This window comes from Anomaloglossus baeobatrachus, chromosome 10, assembly GCF_048569485.1.
Source record: "Anomaloglossus baeobatrachus isolate aAnoBae1 chromosome 10, aAnoBae1.hap1, whole genome shotgun sequence".
Lineage (NCBI taxonomy): Eukaryota > Metazoa > Chordata > Amphibia > Anura > Aromobatidae > Anomaloglossus > Anomaloglossus baeobatrachus.
In genome coordinates, this window is record NC_134362.1 from 98,133,685 (window position 1) to 98,155,468 (window position 21,784).

The 21,784-nt window shown below is 48.2% G+C and overlaps 1 protein-coding gene across 1 annotated transcript in view; it reads right to left on the reverse strand.

The window, feature by feature from the left end:
* Positions 1-1,530: 1,530 nt before the first annotated feature.
* The window catches only part of FSHB (follicle stimulating hormone subunit beta), a 36,244-nt gene continuing 15,990 nt past the window's right edge, over positions 1,531-21,784 (reverse strand). Inside the window, exon 3 of the mRNA XM_075326560.1 lies at positions 1,531-4,854. Within this exon, the coding sequence (XP_075182675.1) occupies positions 4,630-4,854 (225 nt within the window). The 3' untranslated portion in view covers positions 1,531-4,629. The remainder of the gene's footprint in view (positions 4,855-21,784) is intronic.

Below are 21,784 nucleotides of genomic sequence, written 5' to 3' on the forward strand. Positions count from 1 at the left end.
AGAATTACTGTGTGAAACTTATATTAAAAGACTGTTGAAAAAGTGTCCTGAGTCTGTGTCGACTCTCCAATGGAAAAATCCTGTTTGCGCAATGGCCTATTTACAGGTATGGGTTACACACACAAAGACCACATACCCAGCTAGGATCACCGAAACCAATCCTTTCCCCCTTGCTGTATGGAGATTGCCAGGGCGCGGACCACTGAATGAGGACTGTCGAGGAGCCCCTTTCCCGCGACTACTGCCCTGGGCCACCCTCAGAGAGGCGTGAGCTGTAATTCCTTCTTCCCAGATGCTGCTCACAGATTTAATGACCAGTACTTGAAAATGCTTTGATTACCATGTTGAACCAGTGAACAGTTCAACATTTTACAGATTTACAGAGTTAAATTGTTTGCAACATTAATGTGATATGCCTCCCATAAAGGTAAGATTGTTAACCTGTTATTGCATACAAAAATTGCGGTGTACTAACTTTGCTTGTTTGCAGCCCGGGAGTGCTGCCATTTGCTGTGGGGGAATGTGGTGCCCCTGAGGCTTCAGTCGCCACAGTGTACTGCACCTGACTTAAGGTGCAGTGCTTAATCCGGATCCAGAGGAAGTCGGTGTTGGTTCCACTTACACAACTCATAGACACACTATCAGGTTGCCCTCCTTTACTGTGGACCGAGCTAGGTTCTGGTAAAAAGGGGTCGCCAATGTGGTTGGGTCTTTAGGATACCACTAGATCTGGGATCCCCAATCCACTAGTGGCAGGACCTGGGACAGGAGGAGCAACCACCAGGGGGAGTTAGGAGTCACAACAGTTAGAGAGAGCTCTCCAGCAAGAGAGCAAGAGAGCAGTTGTGTTTCACCAGTGGCTCTGGTGGGACGCAGGACCCTTTACGGTCGCCGAGGGGAGAGCTTTATTGCTCCCTCGGGACCAGCGTAGTACAGGGTGCAGAATCCTAGGGTGGATTATACTTCAAGTTGTCCACCAAAATCTGCAAGCCAGGGATATTGCAGGTCCCTCCAGCCCCCACAGTTCCCAGAGCACAGTACTATATAGGATCCAGGGTCGTGTTCCAAGGCAGGCCCCACAACGTTACCACGGCACCTGCATACGGACAGGGAGTAGACACATTACAAGAACCGGGGTCCCCAAGAGACTGTGTCCACCTGTCATTCGCGGTGCCGCAAAGTACATGTAACAATCCCCAGTGGACACACAGCATAACACAGTGCAATTCATACTGCCTGACTCACAGTGCACAAAGTAATCCTGGCACACTGGAACAGATCTACTGCCGCATGACAACTGTTTAACTTAGCAGCAGTAGATCTGGGTACCGGGATACCACGAAATGGAAAAGAGTTGCAGAATCAGGGGAACTCTAGAAATGTTACAAAGTATTTAACTCTATATTTTTGAGTAAGTAATAGATCGTCTTTAAATGCTTTCACATCCACAACCAAACTCTTGAATTGTTTAAATGCATCTAAAAATAAGTCATGAAGCAAAAAATAAGTTTTAATTAAATATTTCCGATTTTTTTATTCAGACCTGTACATTTCCATGTTAACGAACAACCAACCGTGTCTAGTCTGATATATTTCCTTCTATATTTCTTTTACTTAAAATCTCACATAATATCTTAAAATTCCTGTATTTTTTACATTTACAGAAGATACAGCTTTGTAGCATTCTTGGCGCTCTCACGAATGGTCTAACTAGTCAGATAACGTGCTACATTCGGCAAATTCAATGTATAATTGAGTCATCTGCTATTGTGGCTCATCAGGAAGGTTTCATGGCAGCTCACTTTTGGATGGAAATACAGTTGGGTTATCCAGCCACCTTCAACACCTCAGTCTTCTATTGTGATCGTTATATATGAGTCTCCTTCCTTCTACCTCAGTTTCCTCTAATGGAGTGAAATAACAAAATGTATTCTCCAACTATGTATAAAGAAAATTTATAAGTTCGAAATTCCGAAGCGACGATTTCATCTACTTAAACATTAAGATCGTTACTGGCAGGACATTCAAGTTAATTAAGTAGAAACATGGAAATAACAAGCTAAAAGAAGCGATTTATATCCTGATTATATTGCCTTCGGTGGTGCAGAAAGTTGCCTTACATATATTTATACATTATTATGCTGCTTTTTCATAGTTATAAAGTGCAATTCCACCTATAAGATCTTGTAAATATGTCTTTGAACGTTTCTCACGGGTCAAGATATTGATATTTTGTTGCTTCAGGACGTATTTCCTTGAATCCTGAGGCTATTATAGGACTGATAATGTATGAAATGTCAAAGAATCCCATATAACGTAAATTAGGAGGTGCAGGAAGATTTAGAGGGAATGACGACCCTAATTCATCAGTTGATCTTTATTGCTCATTTACTAATAGTGAAATCCCTAATTCCATTATTATTATTATTTATGCTGACTTATATAGTGCTGTTAATTCTACAGCAATTTATAGACATCATCATCAGAGATGAGTCATCCCGTGGAAACTCGGCTTGGTGGGTTCAGCCTGACTTTAGATACAGTTCGGCTTGGACCAAGACTTGACATGAACCCCAATGGTCAATTTTGGTCTTCGCCCACATACAGCATGCCATAATCTGATAACTTCCGTGGGTGGGGTGTTTCCATTTTTTTGGTGGGGCGCACACTTCATCTGATCACACTGTTACCCCAGTGCGAGACGTTCAAACACAGTAAGCGGCTCGCACTGGGCTGAGCACTGAGTGTACCCGAGCACAGCGATTGGTTTGCATACGTAAAGCATCCAAACTCCAAACCCGAACTCTGTTTTTTCTTGTAAAGTCTGAGTTTGGTATGAGCACCAAACACCGAACCTCGGGTTCGCCCATCTCTAGTCACCATCCTTGTCTCAATTGAGTATGTCTTTGGAGTGTGGCAGGAAACCAGACAACCCAGAGGAAACTATCGCAAACATGGGGAGAATATGCAGACTCATGAATTTTTGCCCAACACAACACTGCTAACCACTGAGCCACAATGCTGCCTATTGATACAATGGAAATGCCTGGTCATTTGTTTATTATCTATTACTAGCTGTAGTACCCGGGCGTTGCCCGGGATTGTAACTGTCTCACTCCCAGTCTCTGAATGTGTGTTGCTGTCTGTCTGTCTCTCTGTCTGTCTCTTTCCTTGTCTGTCTGTGTGTATGTCTCTGTCTGTCTGTTTCTATCTCTCTGTATTTGTATCAGTCTATCTGTCTCCATCTCTGTGTCTGTCTCTTACCACTTACAGTTGGTATTAATAGCTATAGCTCCCACCTCCATTCACTTTAATGGCGGCAGGATTTTTGGCGAGTAATTGGAAAGCGCGGAGTTAAATTTTGCCGCCCAAACATAGTCTATGACGTTCCCTGAGTCACATGGGGTGTCTGTGCAAAATTTCATGATTGTAAATGCAACGGTGCGGATTCCTTTAGCGGACACACACACGCACACACACACGCACACACACACACACACACACACACACACACAGACACACACACACACACTCAGCTTTATATATTAGATATGTCTGTAAAGACAATACAGAAATTTCAAAGAAATTATGCAATAAAACAAATTCCAAAAAGGTCACATGACACACGGGCTGTGAAAGAACTAAATTTGGATTGTTAATAGAGATTAACAAACGGGGTTCGTAGTGAAAACGGACTTAAAAATCTCAGTGTCCAAGTTTGAAGTTCAGGTGCTGTACGTATGCTAACCACTTGATCAAGCATCAGGGTGATTCGGTACACTTAGTGCTTGGTCCAGTGTGTGTCTCTTGAAGTCTCTGAATGGCACTTGCTGGGGGTAAAAATAATGTTTTCAGATGTAGTGTGTCCCCCCCAAAAAAACATGCCCCTTGAAACATGCCCCTGGAAATGCTCTGTTTATGGCTGGCTGTATGTGGGTGGAACGCCAAAGTATCCAATCATTGACTTCCAATGGGGTTTGGGTTCCAGGATCAGGTTCAGGTCAAGTCTGGGCCCCGAACTGAACTTTATCTAAAGTCCGTCTGAATCCGGAAAACCCAAACTTCCATTGGTCCGCTCATCTCTAATTATTGAATAACTAAAATTAGAAAATACTTTTTACGTCATACCACCACGTGAGAAGTCTTTATTGCTAGGGCTTTGGCTCTTAAAATATCCAGTGGTTGCTGAATTGAAGGGACAGAACCACTGAGCTGTACGGTTTGTGTACAGACAGCAATGCCCTATGACCCTAACGGACTGCCAAATATACAGGTGTTTGAATTCAGCCATAGTGGAGTATGGAGTCAGAGATTGTCTATGGATCGGTGTATAACTGTGCTCACATCTCCAGAGATTAAATGAGCTTTGCTGAATACAGGGAAAGCAGCACTTTATTAAGCACTTTTGGCTTTTCATCCCAACAATCAGCAGGTTTTCAACACCGCAGTCTAAACAAAACCTAACTTTTGACATTTTCAGCAATGTTTCACTTTAACAACTAGACTGACGGTTCTTCAAGGACTTATATTTACTGGTTATCTCTTGATTTTAGATGGAATTGCTCTTTAGATTGGATACAATATTTTGCACTTGCTTATAGAACATCATACATGCATCAGCTTCATCTGTCAGTCTTGTCTGATGGAGCAATAAGTAGGTCCTAGGCCTCTCACTGTGCAGTCAGTAGTTTCAGAATCACACCGTCCACAATGGCAATCAACTGCCACCGCATAAGTGTAGAAAGGATCTACATTCTCAGGGCAGCCAGGGATTTTCACAGTTTCATAAGTTATGTCTGTATATGTGCAGACTCCTTGTTTTTCAGACTTGCGGGGGTACCTTAAATTAGGATCCTGAAATAAGAACACATTATATATTATATACAACCAGGTATCATCAAATTTACTTAGAATAAATGCACATGTCATTGAAATATAACTGTTCTATTGATTACATTTCTACAAGTAAAAAAACAGGTCATGATTGACGCATACAGAAATCACAGGGCTCAATAGATAAATTCATACAGGGACCAAAACACTACTAACATCCACCTTTAATGGAATTGGTCATTTCACAAAATGCTACTAAACTTTAGATATGGGGATAATCTGAGAACACTGCTGCCAGGGGGAAATTAACTTTTTTTCCTCCTGGCAGCTTCCGGCTTTCAGTCATAGACATGTGGCTAACGCAGCTTCAGTCACTGCTCAGTAACTAATGAGCTCTGGATGTAATCATGCCCCGGCACTGACTGACAGTCAGCTCTGTACTGATGCACTGCTGAGCTGGTGGTCAGTCAGTGTCGGAGTGCAGGTATGTGGCGCCCCTGAGGCTTCAGTTGCCACAGAGTACTACAACTCCCTTAAGGTGTAGTGCTTAACCTGGACCCAGAGGAGGTTGGTACCGGTTTTACCAATTCCACACTCTAATACACAACCAGATTGCCCTCCCCAATGGGGACCGGGCTAGGGTAGGGTCTTAAGGTTGCCTTCAAACATAGGGGGCACCACCTACTAGTGACAGGGACCCAGGCAAGAGCAGCCACTCAGGGGGAGTTAAAAGCCTATATAACAGTTAAGGAGTTCTCCAGCAGGAGAGGACAGGAGCAGACATGTCTTACTGGTGCTCTGGTGGGACACAAGAGTTCATGTGGTTGCCGAGGGGAGAGCTTCATTGCTCCCTCGGAACCGGCGCCAAGCAGGGTGCAGGACCCTTGGAAAGGTCAATCTCCAAGTTGGTTTTCCAGAATCTGCCGGGAAGGGGAGGTTTCAAGCTTCCCTGGCCACACAGAGCCTGAAAGCACAGTGCTAAATAGGGTCTGGGGCCTTGGACAGCACCAGGCTCCATTGCAGAGCCATGGCACCTGCAAATAGGGACAAGAGTACTACTCGAGACAAACTGGGGTCCCAAATAGCTTTATGCCATGGGGATCCAACACACGGCGCTAGGAGGAAGGGACTCACCGAGCACCACACTGGCCTGACCTCCGAAGGAATCCAGGTTTGACGGGGCCCATCACAGCGGGTGACCGGTACTACCTGGGTGAGCAGCACCAAAAAATGAGTAAAGACACCTGGAATCGGGGGGCGTGGCCAGCGGGCAGCATGAGCGGTCGCACTTGAGAGCAGCTCCGCTATCTAATGCTGATTTACTACATTAATCCTGCTGAAATTGGTGCCTAAATACACATCCGGATTACGTGTGGTGCGGTGATTATCCTGATCGGTAATATGAGTAGAGGTCGCAGCGCTGCGCCGGCTGAGAAGCTGAAGAAATTTGACCGGGACTCCCAGCAAGATGGCGCCGACAAACAGGCAGAGCGGGAAGCCAGCGAGGCGGAGGAAGGGGAGGACATGGAGGCCGGATCTGAGGGATCGCAGGAGATGACCTTACAGCAAGTCACTACGCAATTACTTGCAGCGATCCAGGATTCGAAAGTGTCGCTGACGGGCAAAATTGAGGAGGTTAAGATCGATGTGGGTCTCCTCAGGCTGGACTTGCAAAACCTAAGAGAGCGGGTAAAGGAGACGGAACAGAGGATCTCCACGCTAGAGGACGACGCAAGAGCGACGCCGGGCAGACTATCCTCCTTGGAAAGTTCGGCAAACAACTGGGCACAGAGGGCTGATGACCTAGAGAACCGTCTGCTTCGCAATAACTTAAGAATCCTAGGGATGCCGGAGAGAACAGAAGGGAGCGACCCATGTAAGTTTATGGAAACATGGCTCTCCGAAACTTTCCCTGATGCGACGTTGTCTGCGGCTTTTGCCATAGAAAGAGCCCATCGGGTGCCGGCCAGGCCTCCTCCCCCGGGAGCGCAGCCCAGACCCCTCTTGGCCCGACTATTGAGCAGCAGGGACAGAGATGCGATCCTAAGTGCGGCGAGACACAAGGGCCCGATCTCACATAACAACGCCTCCCTATTGATCTTCCCTGACTTCTCTGCGTCTCTCCAGAAAACAAGGGCATCCTTCATCCACGTGAAAAGACGCCTTAGAGAACACTAGATTGCCTACTCCATGATCTTCCCAGCTCGTCTTAGAGTGTTTCATCAGGAGCGCTCCCTTTTCTCCACCTCTCCCGCAGAAGCGGATGACTGGATCAACTCGCTGAAGAGGAAACGCTGATGCGCTGCTGATTTGGGCGACACCTTGGTGATCGTTGTTGTGTTTACATCGCGGTTTCGATCCGCCTCCCCTTTTCTCTTCCGGAGTACAGACAGGGGTGCGATTCCAGTTTCTGGGGCGTTGTGTTTGAAATCGCTGTTGCGATCGATTTTTTTGTTCTTTCACTGCCGGAATCCTGCGTCCCTTGCTATTGAAGGCGCGAAATATTTATTCCTCCTTTTCCTCCTACTCTCCTGCTTTGTGAGTGGAGAGGAGTTCGGAGTCGCTGTTGCGCCCGCGCCCCGATCTCCTGGCTTCAAATTGCTGATACGCTGGTGATTATATGAAGATGCGCTGTTGCGATTGCGACCCTCCGGACGCTTGTGAGCCACCAGATGTGACCAATGTGGGTCCTCCATTGAACCGGTTGTCTGGCCTCCCTTCCGCGTCTGGATGACTGGAGGCGGGCCGGGACTGCGTTCTCGGATGTGACATGGCCTGCGTTCATTAATAAGTTTAGCCTGAGTCCCAACATCCCGGATTACCGCCACCTCGGTCGCAGTTGCGTCGCTTGTAGGGCCCGGTCTGAGGTGAGGTCCAACGGGACTTGGGCCGGATCGCTGCTGCGTCACCAAAGGCACCTTCAAGCGGACTCATGTTATCCTGTATTTCTCGGTCCGGTATGGGACTCCATTTTGGGATCGCACTATTCTGCAACACATCTAAGTTCACGATGTTGGTTTCTATTGTAGAGCTTTATAAAGTCTTTTAGGCTACCACATATTATAGTATCTCATAACCTAAGGCTACTTGCAACTATCCCTCTGGTTTTACATTCTCATTCTTCCCCCCCTTTTTTTTCTTACTCAACCCCCTGATCCTTGCCCTCCCTTACTTCCCCCCTACCCCCCCCTTTTTTTTTCTCTTCTTCTTTTCCTCTCTTTCCCTCTCTCTCTCTTTCTCTCTCCCTCTCTCTCCCCTCTACTTCCTATCTCCATACCTCCCTATTCTCTCCCTTATTTATGTATGTTATAGGTTATGTAGCTGGGTAATTGATAATTTTAAGCTGTTGGACTGCAGGAGCCACTCAAGTTCTTGTTTGAGGACACCACCGTACCAAGTACATCATCTAGCCACGTTGGTTCACCCTAGTCATTGCTAGGGAAAATCTCTCCTGGTCACACTATTGGACCAGTTCTTGTCGGCGGCGTAAGTGCAGCCGATTGTTCGCATTTAAGGGTACGTTTACCCAAGTTCTACTGTAGGTTAAGTTCTTGACATACTTCATTTGGTCTAGCAAGTGATATCTTTTAATGGTTTTAAGCTTGATGACATGGAATGTTAGGGGACTGGGCACAGCAAGGAAAAGGGCGGCAGTATTTGCACATATCAAAAGATCCAAAGCTCAGATCGTATGTTTACAAGAGACTCACTTATTGTTAGAGACCACTAGAGTGCTCCAGAAGCCTTGGGTTCAATGGTCGGCCCACTCTGTTCACTCCTCATATTCTAGGGGAGTATCAGTGCTAATCCACAAAACATTGTGTTGGGACCCGGGTAGGATTATAAAGGATTCTGATGGGAGATATGTATTTATCCAAGCTCACATTGACGGGGTAATGATAGTGATTCTAGCCATATACATCCCCCTGCGATGGGAATTTCGATACTGTATGAGGCGGCTAAGTTTGCCTCGCAATTCCCACAAGCTTTGGTGGTCTGCATGGGGGACTTTAACTTGATCAATAACCCAGGATTGGATAGATTCAGCACCTGACAGATCTCGATCTCTCCTACGATACAAACTAGACTGAGCGCATTCCTACAGGAGGTGGGATGGCGTGACATGTGGCGGTTCTATAATCCAGTATTGAGAGAATACACATGTTATACTCCGGGGAAAAATTCTTTATCTAGGATTGATTACATTTGTGGGAATGAGAGAGTCTGTGCTCATATACAAATGGTATGCCACCTGCCCAGATCAGTATCAGACCACTCCCCGGTACTTGTTAGCATTAAATGGGAGGGATGTAAATCACACAGATTGTCACGGAAAATTAACCCTTGGTGGCTTTCACTTTTCGGATCCAATGATAGGATTCCTGACCAACTTATGGCTTATACTGAGACGAACTCCATAGAGAAAAATCACTCGGCCTATTGGGACGCACTTAAAGCATATTTGAGGGGATGCTGTCACTCCTCCATCTCATATATTAAGAAACAGGCGGCCAGAGAGGAGGAGGAATTGGCCACTCAAAATAGAATACTAGAACATAGATTTACTTCGGACCCGTCTGAGGTAAACAGAACTCAATGGTTACAAGCTGGGAGGAAATATCTTTTATACTTACAGGACAAGGCCAAGAGACATGTCTTCTTCACGAACCAGAGGTATTTCGAGCAGGGGAACCAATCTAGTAGTCTCCTAGCGTTCTTGGTGCACCAGTCCAATAGCTCACCTGCGGTCCTTAAGATTAGAGCCCCTAGTGGCGAACCAGTCACTTCCATCAATGACATTCTGGAAGTGTTCTTGGAATTTTATAGGAACCTAATCTAGATTGACCATGTCGAGGGAGGAGATTGCTGATTACCTGCGAGATCTGGAGTTTCCCAGATTGACTTCGGCCCAGAGATCGGCCTTGGATGAGCCCATTCGTATGGAGGAGATGGTGGAAGCGATGAAGGCACTCAATAAAGGTAGGGCGTCTGGTCCTGACGGACTCCTGATTGAAATATTTAGCAAATATCAGGGGGGGCTTGCTCCAGCCCTCCTGGAAACGGTTGAGGCTTCGTTCCGAACGGGACGGTTACCTGACTCTATGAGGCAACCATCATTCTGCTATTAAAACCAGACAAGGAACCATTGGATTGCGGCTCAAACAGACTGATCTCTTTGTTGAACTCTGACTATAAATTCTTACCAAAATATTAGCAACTAGACTTAACAAAGTGATCCCCTCCATAATACATGAAGACCAATCTGGATTCATCCCGGGTAGGAGCATCTCGGATAATCTGAGGAGGGCGCAGGTGATCTTACAGATGGGTGCCAAGTTAGAGGAAGATTGGGCTTTGGTCTCACTGGATGCGGCCAAGGCCTTTGATTCTATAAAATGGCCATATCTGCTGGAGGTGCTGCAGGCATTTGGTTTCGGCAACAAATTCATCAGATGGATTGAGATAATATATAAAGCACCGTCTGCTAATATCCAGGTGGGTGGAGGGGTGTCGGAAACTTTTTCCCTGGGGAGGGGAACCAGACAGGGATGCCCCCTATCCCCTCTCCTGTTTGCCCTGGCCATGGAACCGTTGGCATTCGGGCGGACCCAATTTATCAAGGAGTGAAGCACCGAAAGGGAGATGAATGCCTGTCTCTGTATGCAGACAACTTGTTATTGTTTGCATCTTGTCCGGATTCCTCCATCCCTAGGGCTGTGGAGCTTATTGACCGATTCGGGGAGTTCTCGGGCCTGGCAATAAACTGGACAAAGTCGTACCTCCTCTTTTTGTCCCGGGACAGAGAGGAAACGGCGAACACTTACATATGTAGGATCCCGGTGGTTGATCACTTTAAATACCTCGGGATTATACTGACAGGAATCCCTTCGGAGATGATAGCGAGAAATATTGCCCCTCTTTTATCACACTTTGGGGAGAAATTTAATAGATGGAGCCAGCTCCCGCTTTCAGTGGCGGGAAGGATTAATCTTCTCAAAATGATAGTACAACCAAAGTGTCTCTACATTACCCAGCATGTATTCGTGCAGATCCCCCGCTCCTTCTTTCAGACCCTGGACTCCTTAATGATTACCTTTGTCTGGGGTGCTTCCAGATCGAAAATCCAATTGGCCAAATTACAGAGGCCCAAAGACCTGGGGGGTATGGCCCTTCCTGATCTTTATATATACTACCTGGCCGGACAACTGAAATATCTGGGTCAATGGACACTACCTGGGGTGATGGGTTCTCCGGAGGGATTCTTGGCAGAGTTCACGGGTGTGGATCTCCTATGGCCCTTGTTGACAGATTACAAGAGAGCTCCTGAGGGCCGTATCCTCCATACACAAACTGGGGGCCAGGATATGGAAAGAGGCTAAAGCCATATTCGGATTCCATGATATACCAATTGAGACCCCCTTATGGGGTAACCTGGACCTTCCTCACTTTTGTGGGTTGCCGGGCTTTGGTGAATGGAGGAATCGCGGAATAGTCTACCTGAGCTCAATTGTCCGTGATGGTGAACTCCGCCCTTTTGCGCAGCTGCAAGCGGAATTCGAATTGCCGGAATCCCATGGGTTTCAGTATCTCCAGATCAGACACGCCTCTGGGACTCAGTTCTCTGGTCGTGGGGTTAGATTCTCTTCCTTCCCAATCATTAGAATTATTAGATCACAAGGCCCTGGCGGTCTTATCTCCAAACTATACTCCTCTCTCATTTGGGCCAAAGCCATGAATAACCCTCTTTCTGTCCGGGATAAGTGGAGAGCCAGGATTCTTGAAATAGATGATGTAGTTTGGGACGACATCGTCGAATCCCACACTTTAGTCTCTCCTGCAATTAATAACAGGCTGATCCAATTATACATAATACACCAGAGTTATATCCCTCCCCAGAGACTGAAAAAGATGAACAATTCGGCGGGAGAGAGCTGTTTCCTATGTGTCGGAGAGACGGTGCAGATTTCTGGCACATGATATGGGAATGTCGGATCATTCACTCTTATTGGGGTGAGGTTACAGCGGTTCTTTCCTCCATACTTGAAAAACCGGTCCCTTTGAGCCCGACTCTGTGCCTATTTGGTGTTGTAGATGTGAACTCTTGGTCCCAAGATGAGAATTTATTATTAAAAAAGGTCCTGTTTCTGGCCCGGAAGGGTATTATACTAAATTGGATGAGTGCTCATCCCCCATCTAGGGCCTCTTGGATTGCATTGGTATATTCTATAATTCCGCTGGAACAATTTGTATTCAAGACGAGATGTTCTTTAAATAAATTTGACAAAATATGGGGCAGATGGCTGGGTTCGCCCTTTACTGGGGGCTCACCCGGTTCTCTGGCTAATAACCTACAGACACTGCTGTCGCAGTAATAATTTGTTATCATACCAGTAATACGGAAGGGGAAATCTATAGATCATAAGGTTATATATCAGCAGTGTGACGAGGTCCCCGTCACCTAGTTTGCATATTCCTTGTCAATATGAGTTTTTTTTGTTTTTTTTTACCCCATGTTAGATATAGCTTGTGAGCAGACACATTTGAGGTATCCACTGTTTCATTATTATCCTAAGGCTATGTGCGCACTTACCGGATTTTGCCGCGGATTTTCCGCGGATTTGCTGCATGTTTCGCTGCAGAAAATGTTCATATCATCTCTGCAGTGAATCACCAGCAAATCCTATGGAGAAAAAAAATCCTGTGCGCACTGGGCGGAATTTGACAGCTGCATGTTTTGCTGCGGGAATCCCGCAGCAAAAACAAGTGCATGTCACTTCTTTTCCGCACATCGCTGCGGGATTTCCCTCCATTGACTCAATGTTAATCATGAAATCCCGCAGGGAATAACGCAGGCAGCAAATTCTGTGCGGTTCACTGCGTTTTCCTGCGTTATTCCCTGCGGTATTTTGCGGTTTACCTCCGGTAATGTGCATCGCTTGTCTGCGGTTTTGCAGGGAAGTGATGTCATTACAGGAAGAGGAAGCCGTGCAGAGTAAACACACACATAAAACACAGACACACACAGACATCACAGACACAGAACACATAGACACAGACACATAGAACACACATAGAAAGAAAACAGAAATATAGGAAAAAAAGAACGTGGGCTCCGCTGCATATTTACCTTCCAGCCGAGGTAAGCACACAGCGGCGGCCCGGTATTCTCAGGCTGGGGAGGGAGAGGGGCAGGGATAATGGCCCCCGCCTCACTCCCCCTCCGGCAGCCGAGAATATCAGCCGCAGCTGCCCCGGCACTGTCGCATGCATTATGCGACAATACCGGCGTGTCCTCGGCTCTTCTTGCCACCGTGTAGCAGTGGTGGCAAGGTAATACAAGGGGTTAATGGTGATGGGGGACCACCGCCATTAACTCCAGACTTGATCATGGCAGCGTCTATGTGACAGCTGCCATGATCAACCCGTAAGTAAAGTGAAAAAAACACAGACACCGAAAAATCCTTTATTTTAAATAAAACAAACAAGCCTCGTTCACCATTTTATTAACCCCCCCAAACAAAGCTCCGGCGTAATCCAGGTCCGACGTCCTGCACTGCTGACATCCAGCCGTGACTAACACACAGCGCTGAATGCAGCAGACAGCAGAGGTAATTTCCGGTGATTTCCCACGGCCGGTAATGTGAACTCACTGCCGACCGTGGGAAATGCAGCGATCTGTCCTCTATCTATCCCTCTATCTGTCTGTCTATCTATCCCTCTATCTATTCTTCTATCTACTATCTCAGAATTAAATGACTTTTTTTTTTTTCTTTTTTTTCAATGTGCTTTATTGCATTGAATGCAATAAAGCACATCCCAACCCGCACGCGGCAAAACCGCGGCAATACCGCGAATAATACCGCGGTAAAACCGCAGCAAACCGCGGCAAACCGCATGCGGTTTTCGGGTGCGGTTTCCCGTGGTTTTTTACCGCGGGTGCGGTAATCTTTGAGGGCATGCGGAATTTTCTCAAGAAAATTCCACTTCCCAGTGCGCACAGGGCCTAAGAGTACAGAAGGTTGACTTGATTATTGATGTATTATCACTCTGGATTTTGATCAATATTTACCCATATCCTAACTGTACAAACTGTTGACTTAATTTTTGATGTAATGCCATACTTAACCTTCAATAAAACGAGTTTAAAAAAAAAAAGACACCTGGAACCATAGTAGTGACTTGGACTCTTATTACCAGCGCCACTGCCCCGTGCCTCGGCGCCAAAGGCCCTCGCCATTACTACTCCCCGTATCATCCTCCACGGGGCCCTGCTCCACCTGTGGGGAGCGACACCATCTCTGGCTATCACTACCATCTGCCCCGGAGGACAGCGACAGCAGCAGCGGCTAATCCCTGGCCGAGCACCACAGGTGGTATCACGACAATCATCCTACTACAATCACATCATCATCCCTCTTTATTGGTGTACACCTTGGGGCACGAAGCCGGGCAGGCCACCACGACATCCCAGATCATCACACCGGCCCAGTGACGAGTAACTCAGGTACGAGAACCCCGTGCCTGACGACCCCTGCCCCCTGGGTGCTACAGGTATAGCACTATGTACTGAGTGGTGACTGACACCACTCTGGCCACACACATATATAATTGAAAGCCAGAGGCTGCCAGGAGGAACAAAGTTAATTTCCTTCATGTAGCCAGGCTCTCAACAACACAGAGCATTTAACCAGCAGATTAACCACAAAATGTTTTGGGAGGTGACCGGTTCCCTTTCTACTAGTTTCACACAAAAAGCTCCAAGTTTTCTGCTTACAATCACAGAGTCATAGAGTAAATAATACAGATCTAAATGAAAGGTACCACCACTAGGGGGAGCTAATGTGTTACAGACAATTTAAAGGGAATCTCATGAGGATTTTACACATCAACTAAAACCTTGTATGAACAGGCGCTTTTACATTGATTTAATCCATATTTTCATTTTAGAAATATTTAGTAGTTTCCAAGAAATCTAGCTTTACAATTATATTTAAATGAGCTGCAAGTGCAATGTCTCAACAAAAGCACTTGCAGCACATTTGAATACGATTTGATGACAGGATGGATTCCTACAATCAAAGAATGAATTTAATCAGCATGAAAGCGCCTGTTCATCATACCTGCCATCAGGGCCGGCTCCAGGTTTTTGTGGGCCCCGGGCGGAAGAGTCTCAGACACACACAGACACGCACATACACAGATACATACACATACAGTAATATGTACATATATATATTTGAAGACAAACTCACAAAAATACTTAGAAACAGACAAATCTATACAGAGTCATATACAGTGACATACATAGATACACATCATACATGCATACAGACACATTCCCGCTTGTCTCCATCCAGCTCCTCCTGGGCATGTGGCTGTGCTGCATGATGGTCGTCACTATCAGACATGGCCGCGTACAGTGCACACTGACACTGCTGTATATACATCACAAGTGGGGCTGGGGGCTACAATATATACATCACAGGAAGGGCAGGGGGCATAGACATTACTGGAGGGCATAGATGTTACTGGAGTAGCAAACAGCTCTGGGGGTATACACATTACTTTGGTGGGTTGCATAGTTCTCGGGGGCTGCACATAGGGCTCTGGGGGGGCGCACAGATGGCTATGGGGGGGCTTCACTCACAGCTCTGCTCCACACATACACACTCACACAGCTCTGCTACACAGAAAAACATACACACACACACCCACACACCCTGATAGCACTGTTGCACACATCTCTTCTGCATATGTACAGATACAAAACACACACACACACACAGCTCTTCTGTATATATATATATATATATATATATATATATATATATATATTATATATATATAAAAATACACACATACACATCTCTGCTGCACACATACACATCTCTGCTGCACACATACACATCTCTGCTGCACACATACACATCTCTGCTGCACACATACACATCTCTGCTGCACACATACACATCTCTGCTGCACACATACACATCTCTGCTGCACACATACACATCTCTGCTTTCCAAAGACTATATATACACACAGCTTTTCTGCACACACATCTCTGCTGCACTGCCCTAACAGCACATATTTACAAAGCTCTGCTGTCCAGAGTATATATCACACATCTCTACTGCACACATACACACAGCTCTGCTGCAGACACAAAAAGCTCTGCTGCACCCAGGCACGCACTCGGCTCTGCTGCACCCAGGCACGCACTCGGCTCTGCTGCACCCAGGCACGCACTCGGCTCTGCTACACCCAAGCACGCACTCGGCTCTGCTCCATCCAGGCACGCACTCGGCTCTGCTGCACCCAGGCACGCACTCGGCTCTGCTGCACCCAGGCACGCACTCGGCTCTGCTGCACCCAGGCACGCACTCGGCTCTGCTGCACCCAGGCACGCACTCGGCTCTGCTGCACCCAGGCACGCACTCGGCTCTGCTGCACCCAGGCACACACTCGGCTCTGCTGCACCCAGGCACGCACTCGGCTCTGCTGCACCCAGGCACGCACTCGGCTCTGCTGCACCCAGGCACGCACTCAGCTCTACTCCACACAGGCATGCACTCGGCTCTGCTCCACATAGACAGACACACACACAGTTGTAGTTATCTCCTTACAATGTAGGGGGTTGCAGCTTATGATGGGACATCTGAGAAATGTGCACAAGCAGCTCCGGGGGGCCCGAACACACAGCCACACAGCTCTGGGGCCCCCACACACACGGCTATGGAGGGCCTGAATACACAGCCACACAGCTCTGGGGCCCCCACACACACGGCTATGGGGGGCCTGAACATACAGCCACACAGCTCTGGGGCCCCCACACACACGGCTATGGGGGGCCTGAACATGCAGCCACACAGCTCTGGGGCCCCCACACACACGGCTATGGGGGGCCTGAACACGCAGCCACACAGCTCTGGGGCCCCCACACACACGGCTATGGGGGGCCTGAACACACAGCCACACAGCTCTGGGGCCCCCACACACACGGCTATGGGGGGCCTGAACACACAGCCACACAGCTCTGGGGCCCCCACACACACGGCTATGGGGGGCCTGAACACACAGCCACACAGCTCTGGGGCCCCCACACACATGGCTCTGGGGGGTCTGAACACACAGCCACACAGCTCTGGGGCCCACACACACACGGCTCTGGGGGGCCTGAACACACAGCTACACAGCTCTGGGGCACCCACACACATGGCTATGGGGGGTTTGAACACACAGCCACACAGCTATGGGGCCCCCACACACATGACTATGGGGGGCCTGAACACACAGCCACACAGCTCTGGGGCCCCCACACACACGGCTCTGGGGGGTCTGAACACACAGCCACACAGCTCTGGGGCCCACACACACACGGCTCTGGGGGGCCTGAACACACAGCTACACAGCTCTGGGGCACCCACACACATGGCTATGGGGGGTTTGAACACACAGCCACACAGCTATGGGGCCCCCACACACATGACTATGGGGGGCCTGAACACACAGCCACACAGCTCTGGGGCCCCCACACACGGCTTTGGGGGGCTTGAACACACAGCCACACAGCTATGGGGCCCCCACACACACGGCTATGGGGGGCCTGAACACACAGCCACACAGCTCTGGGGCCCCCACACACACGGCATTGGGGGGCCTGAACACACAGCCACACAGCTCTGGGGCCCCCACACACATGACTATGGGGGGCCTGAACACACAGCCACACAGCTCTGGGGCCCCCACACATGGCTTTGGGGGGCCCAAACACACAGCCACACAGCTCTGGGGCCCCCACACACAAGGCTATGGGGGGCCTAAACACACAGCCACACAGCTCTGGGGCCCCCACACACACGGCTCTGGGGGGCCTGAACACACAGTCACACAGCGCTGGGGGCCAGGACATAACTCTCAGAGGGGGGGAAACCCATACAACTCACTGGGGTCCATAAAGTGGGGGACGGGGACTCAGGGCATATACAGATCGGGTGGGGCGGAGGGGTGTAGAACATACCGTTCAAAATTACTGGTGGAGAGGTGGCCACACAGCGCCCGTGGGCAGTGCTGTGCTGGGGGTCGCTGGCTGGCACTGACTGCACCTCCTTCATCTGTGCTGTGGGACAGGAGCAGGACGGTGCGCGGTAGCTCCGCCTACACATGAAGTTCACACCAGGAGGATGCATCACCTTAAGGCTATGTGTCCACGGTAGAATATACCTGCGGATTTTTCTGCATGAAAATCCGCGACTTTCGCGGCAAATCCGCACCTTATTTTTGCCGCAGATTTGCCACGGATTTACCGCGGATTACCGCGAATTTGCCGCGGATTTTGATGCGGATTTTTTTTTTTTCCCCATTCTATACCCAAAATCCGCACCAAAATCCGCAACAATAATTGACATGCTGCAGATTTTTCCGGATCAAAATCCGCGGCAAATCCGCCGTGGAAAAATCCGCAGCATGGACACAGCATTTCCAAAATGCCATTGAAATGGCTTGGAAGTGTCGCTGCTGCAGATTTTCGGAAAATCCGCGGTAAATCCGCGGCACATCCGCGGCAAAATTCTCGGTAAATCCGCAGCGTGGGCACATAGCCTAAAGGGACAGCAGCCTTAGTTTCCTGCGGAGGACTGCGGTCCCCAGCACTCGTGAGTGGGCCCCCCCGGCTGTCCAGGGCCCCGGCATTTGCCCGGGTTTGCCGCGTGCTGACGCCGGCCCTGCCTGCCATTAGTTTGAGTTATAAACTCCTTAAAGAGGTTGTACAATAAAAATATATATATTTTATCTATATAATACCTCTATAATGATAATAAATGTCTGATTGTTTGGGTCCCTCAGCTGAGATACCATTTGATCACTAGAACGGGGATCCCAAGGAGACTTAATAAAGCAGTGATCACACGTGCACAATGCTCCAATCAATATCCATGGAACGAATGGAAATAGCAACGTGCTATACACCCTTCTTCAGTGCCATTAACATTGCTATCAATGGGAAACCAATGGGACTTAGAGGAGATTTCAGTGGTGTTTGTCACAATTAGGGGGCTTAAAAATATGTTCAGTAATCATAGCATAGAAAAGTTACGATATTATATCAAAAAGGGTGGTTGAATACCACACAAGGTCATTATTTCCAATATGAAATGCATCAAGCTACTCTTCTTTTTAAGTACCCTACACCTTTAAGACAGTTTTACAGGAAAACAGAAGATAAGCAAGCACAGCAGTGATGGAGTTACAAGTGTTCTGGCGAGATTTTCCCTTTCATTTTTAGCCTCGTATTCAATCCTCATGAGCTCAATTATATGTGTAAAAGCTTGTAAGGAGCGGGCCATAGTAACTGTAAGTGGTGGAAGACCAGTGGAGCGGACACATGCAATTTTTCAGCAAATAGAGTGAAGTTAAGGGCATTTATAATATTATCATTTTTTAAAAATGCTGCGGAAAGTTCTTATAATTTTCATTTTATTCCTGAAGAAATTGCACGAAATATGAAATAATAGGTTTTGTCATGTACATACATACATATATACATATACATAGTATACATACATGTAAGAAGTCTGGCCCTGTTCTCTGAATGTATAGTACATAGCGCTATATAATACATGTAAGAAGTCTGGCCCTGTTCTCTGAATGTATAGTACATAGCACTATATAATACATGTAAGAAGTCTGGCCCTGTTCTCTTAATGTATAGTACATAGCACTATATAATACATGTAAGAAGTCTGGCCCTGTTCTCTGAATGTATAGTACATAGCACTATATAATACATGTAAGAAGTCTGGCCCTGTTCTCTGAATGTATAGTACATAGCGCTATATAATACATGTAAGAAGTCTGGCCCTGTTCTCTGAATGTATAGTACATAGCGCTATATAATACATGTAAGAAGTCTGGCCCTGTTCTCTGAATGTATAGTACATAGCACTATATAATACATGTAAGAAGTCTGGCCCTGTTCTCTGAATGTATAGTACATAGCACTATATAATACATGTAAGAAGTCTGGCCCTGCTCTCTGAATGTATAGTACATAGCACTATATAATACATGTAAGAAGTCTGGCCCTGTTCTCTGAATGTATAGTACATAGCGCTATATAATACATGTAAGAAGTCTGGCCCTGCTCTCTGAATGTATAGTACATAGCACAATATAATACATGTAAGAAGTCTGGCCCTGCTCTCTAAATGTATAGTACATAGCACTATTTAATACATGTAAGAAGTCTGGCCGTGTTCTCTGAATGTATAGTACATAGCGCTATATAATACATGTAAGAAGTCTGGCCCTGCTCTCTAAATGTATAGTACATAGCACTATTTAATACATGTAATGCTTTATGTACCATATAGACCACTCATGCTGTGACGCCCTGGGCAAGCCAGGGGTCACAGGTCATTACACCACCACACCCTACACCCCAGTTAGGAACATCCAAGCTACCAAAATCCTTGTTGCCTTCCTCCAGGAGCTGGTGTCCACACCAGGGGGTGGGCCAGGTGGTTGGCTCCACCCACCGAGGAGTTCACAGCTCTGGAGGCGGGAAAACCAGGCAGTTCAGCTCAGGGAGAGCTTGAGTGAGGAGTAAACAAGGAGTTCAGCTAGGAAAGTGAAGTGGTAAAGGAGGGAAGTAAGAGGAGCTGAAGTAAAGTGAAAGGTGACAGAAGTAAAGCCTGAAGTGAGTCCGGCTGTGTGCCCGGACAGTGACAGCAAGGTCAGCAGACGGCGGTGATTGTCTGGAGGGGTGACTGCTCGGAGGTTGCTGGAAGGACCGCGGACGGGTAGTGGCCCGGCGGTCTGGAGCAGTATACGAAGGACAGTCAGCACCAGGGCAGGGGCCTCTCGGACCCCGGCAAGGCTAGGAGTCGCCATAATTTGCCAAATCCGTCAGTGAAGAGGACGTCTGTCTCCCAACAACCAAGTCCCGATTGAAGGCAACAGCCCAACCATTAAAGCAGAGACACCGCCACCGCCAGGGCACCAGTTTCTGAGGACCAGCGCCTGCGAGCAAAGAGTAGAGCTCCTCCGGTCCAGCTTGAAGCCGGGGAGCGGGTTACCGGTGGGAACCCATCGCAACCAACAACAACATAGGTGCAGGACAGAGGGACCATCACCGTCACCTTCTGGGGAAAGCAAGTGCAGCCGTCCGTGGGAACCGTCTTTCCAGCCGTGTGGTTTACCGAGAACTGTGTCACCGTCTCAGGCTGAGTGAGTACCACAGTGCCGCAAGGCACAGCGCTGCCTCCGCGTCCCTGCGCCCACCAGGCCCTGCATCTCCCACCTCATCACTGGGCCCCGGGATCACCAACCCCTACCCACGGAGGGGCAACACAACAACTTGCTGCTCCATGCCATCACTCCTGGGATCCCCATACAGAGCAGCGGTGGTGCCAACAAATCACCACAACCGTGGGTGGCGTCACGGACCATAGACTATATCCCAAAACCCAATCCCCTTTCACTCACGGGCGAGGAGCGCCGCTCGAGAGCCCCCGGGATCCGGCCCACAGCTCGAGCCACCACTGAGCAGCAGCAGCCGGACCCGAGCAGAGGGGTGAGCGCAGTGCTGACACCCTCCTCCCCGCCCGCGACAACTTGGCGTCACGAACAGGATCTTACCGCTCTGCTGTCTGATAGAGGTGCGCCTTGTTACCGCCGGAGGTGTCCGGCAGAAAAATTTCAGAAGCCGCCATCTTTGGCGCGAAAAGTCCCCGCTTGAGCGTCTTCTCGAGTAGCAGAGGCGCGAAGGCCAAAACCCTGCCCCGATAGAGGACTGGCTGAAGAGAAGCTAAGGGGGACGCGATGGCGGCTGGCTGCATGTAACAGTAGCTATAAAAGCAGGGACGCCAGGACTCTGCAGACATCTTGTTCCTGGGAAAGGCCGCCAGCAACATGTGGATGCCGACCCGCGACACCGTAGCCCCCGCGCCTG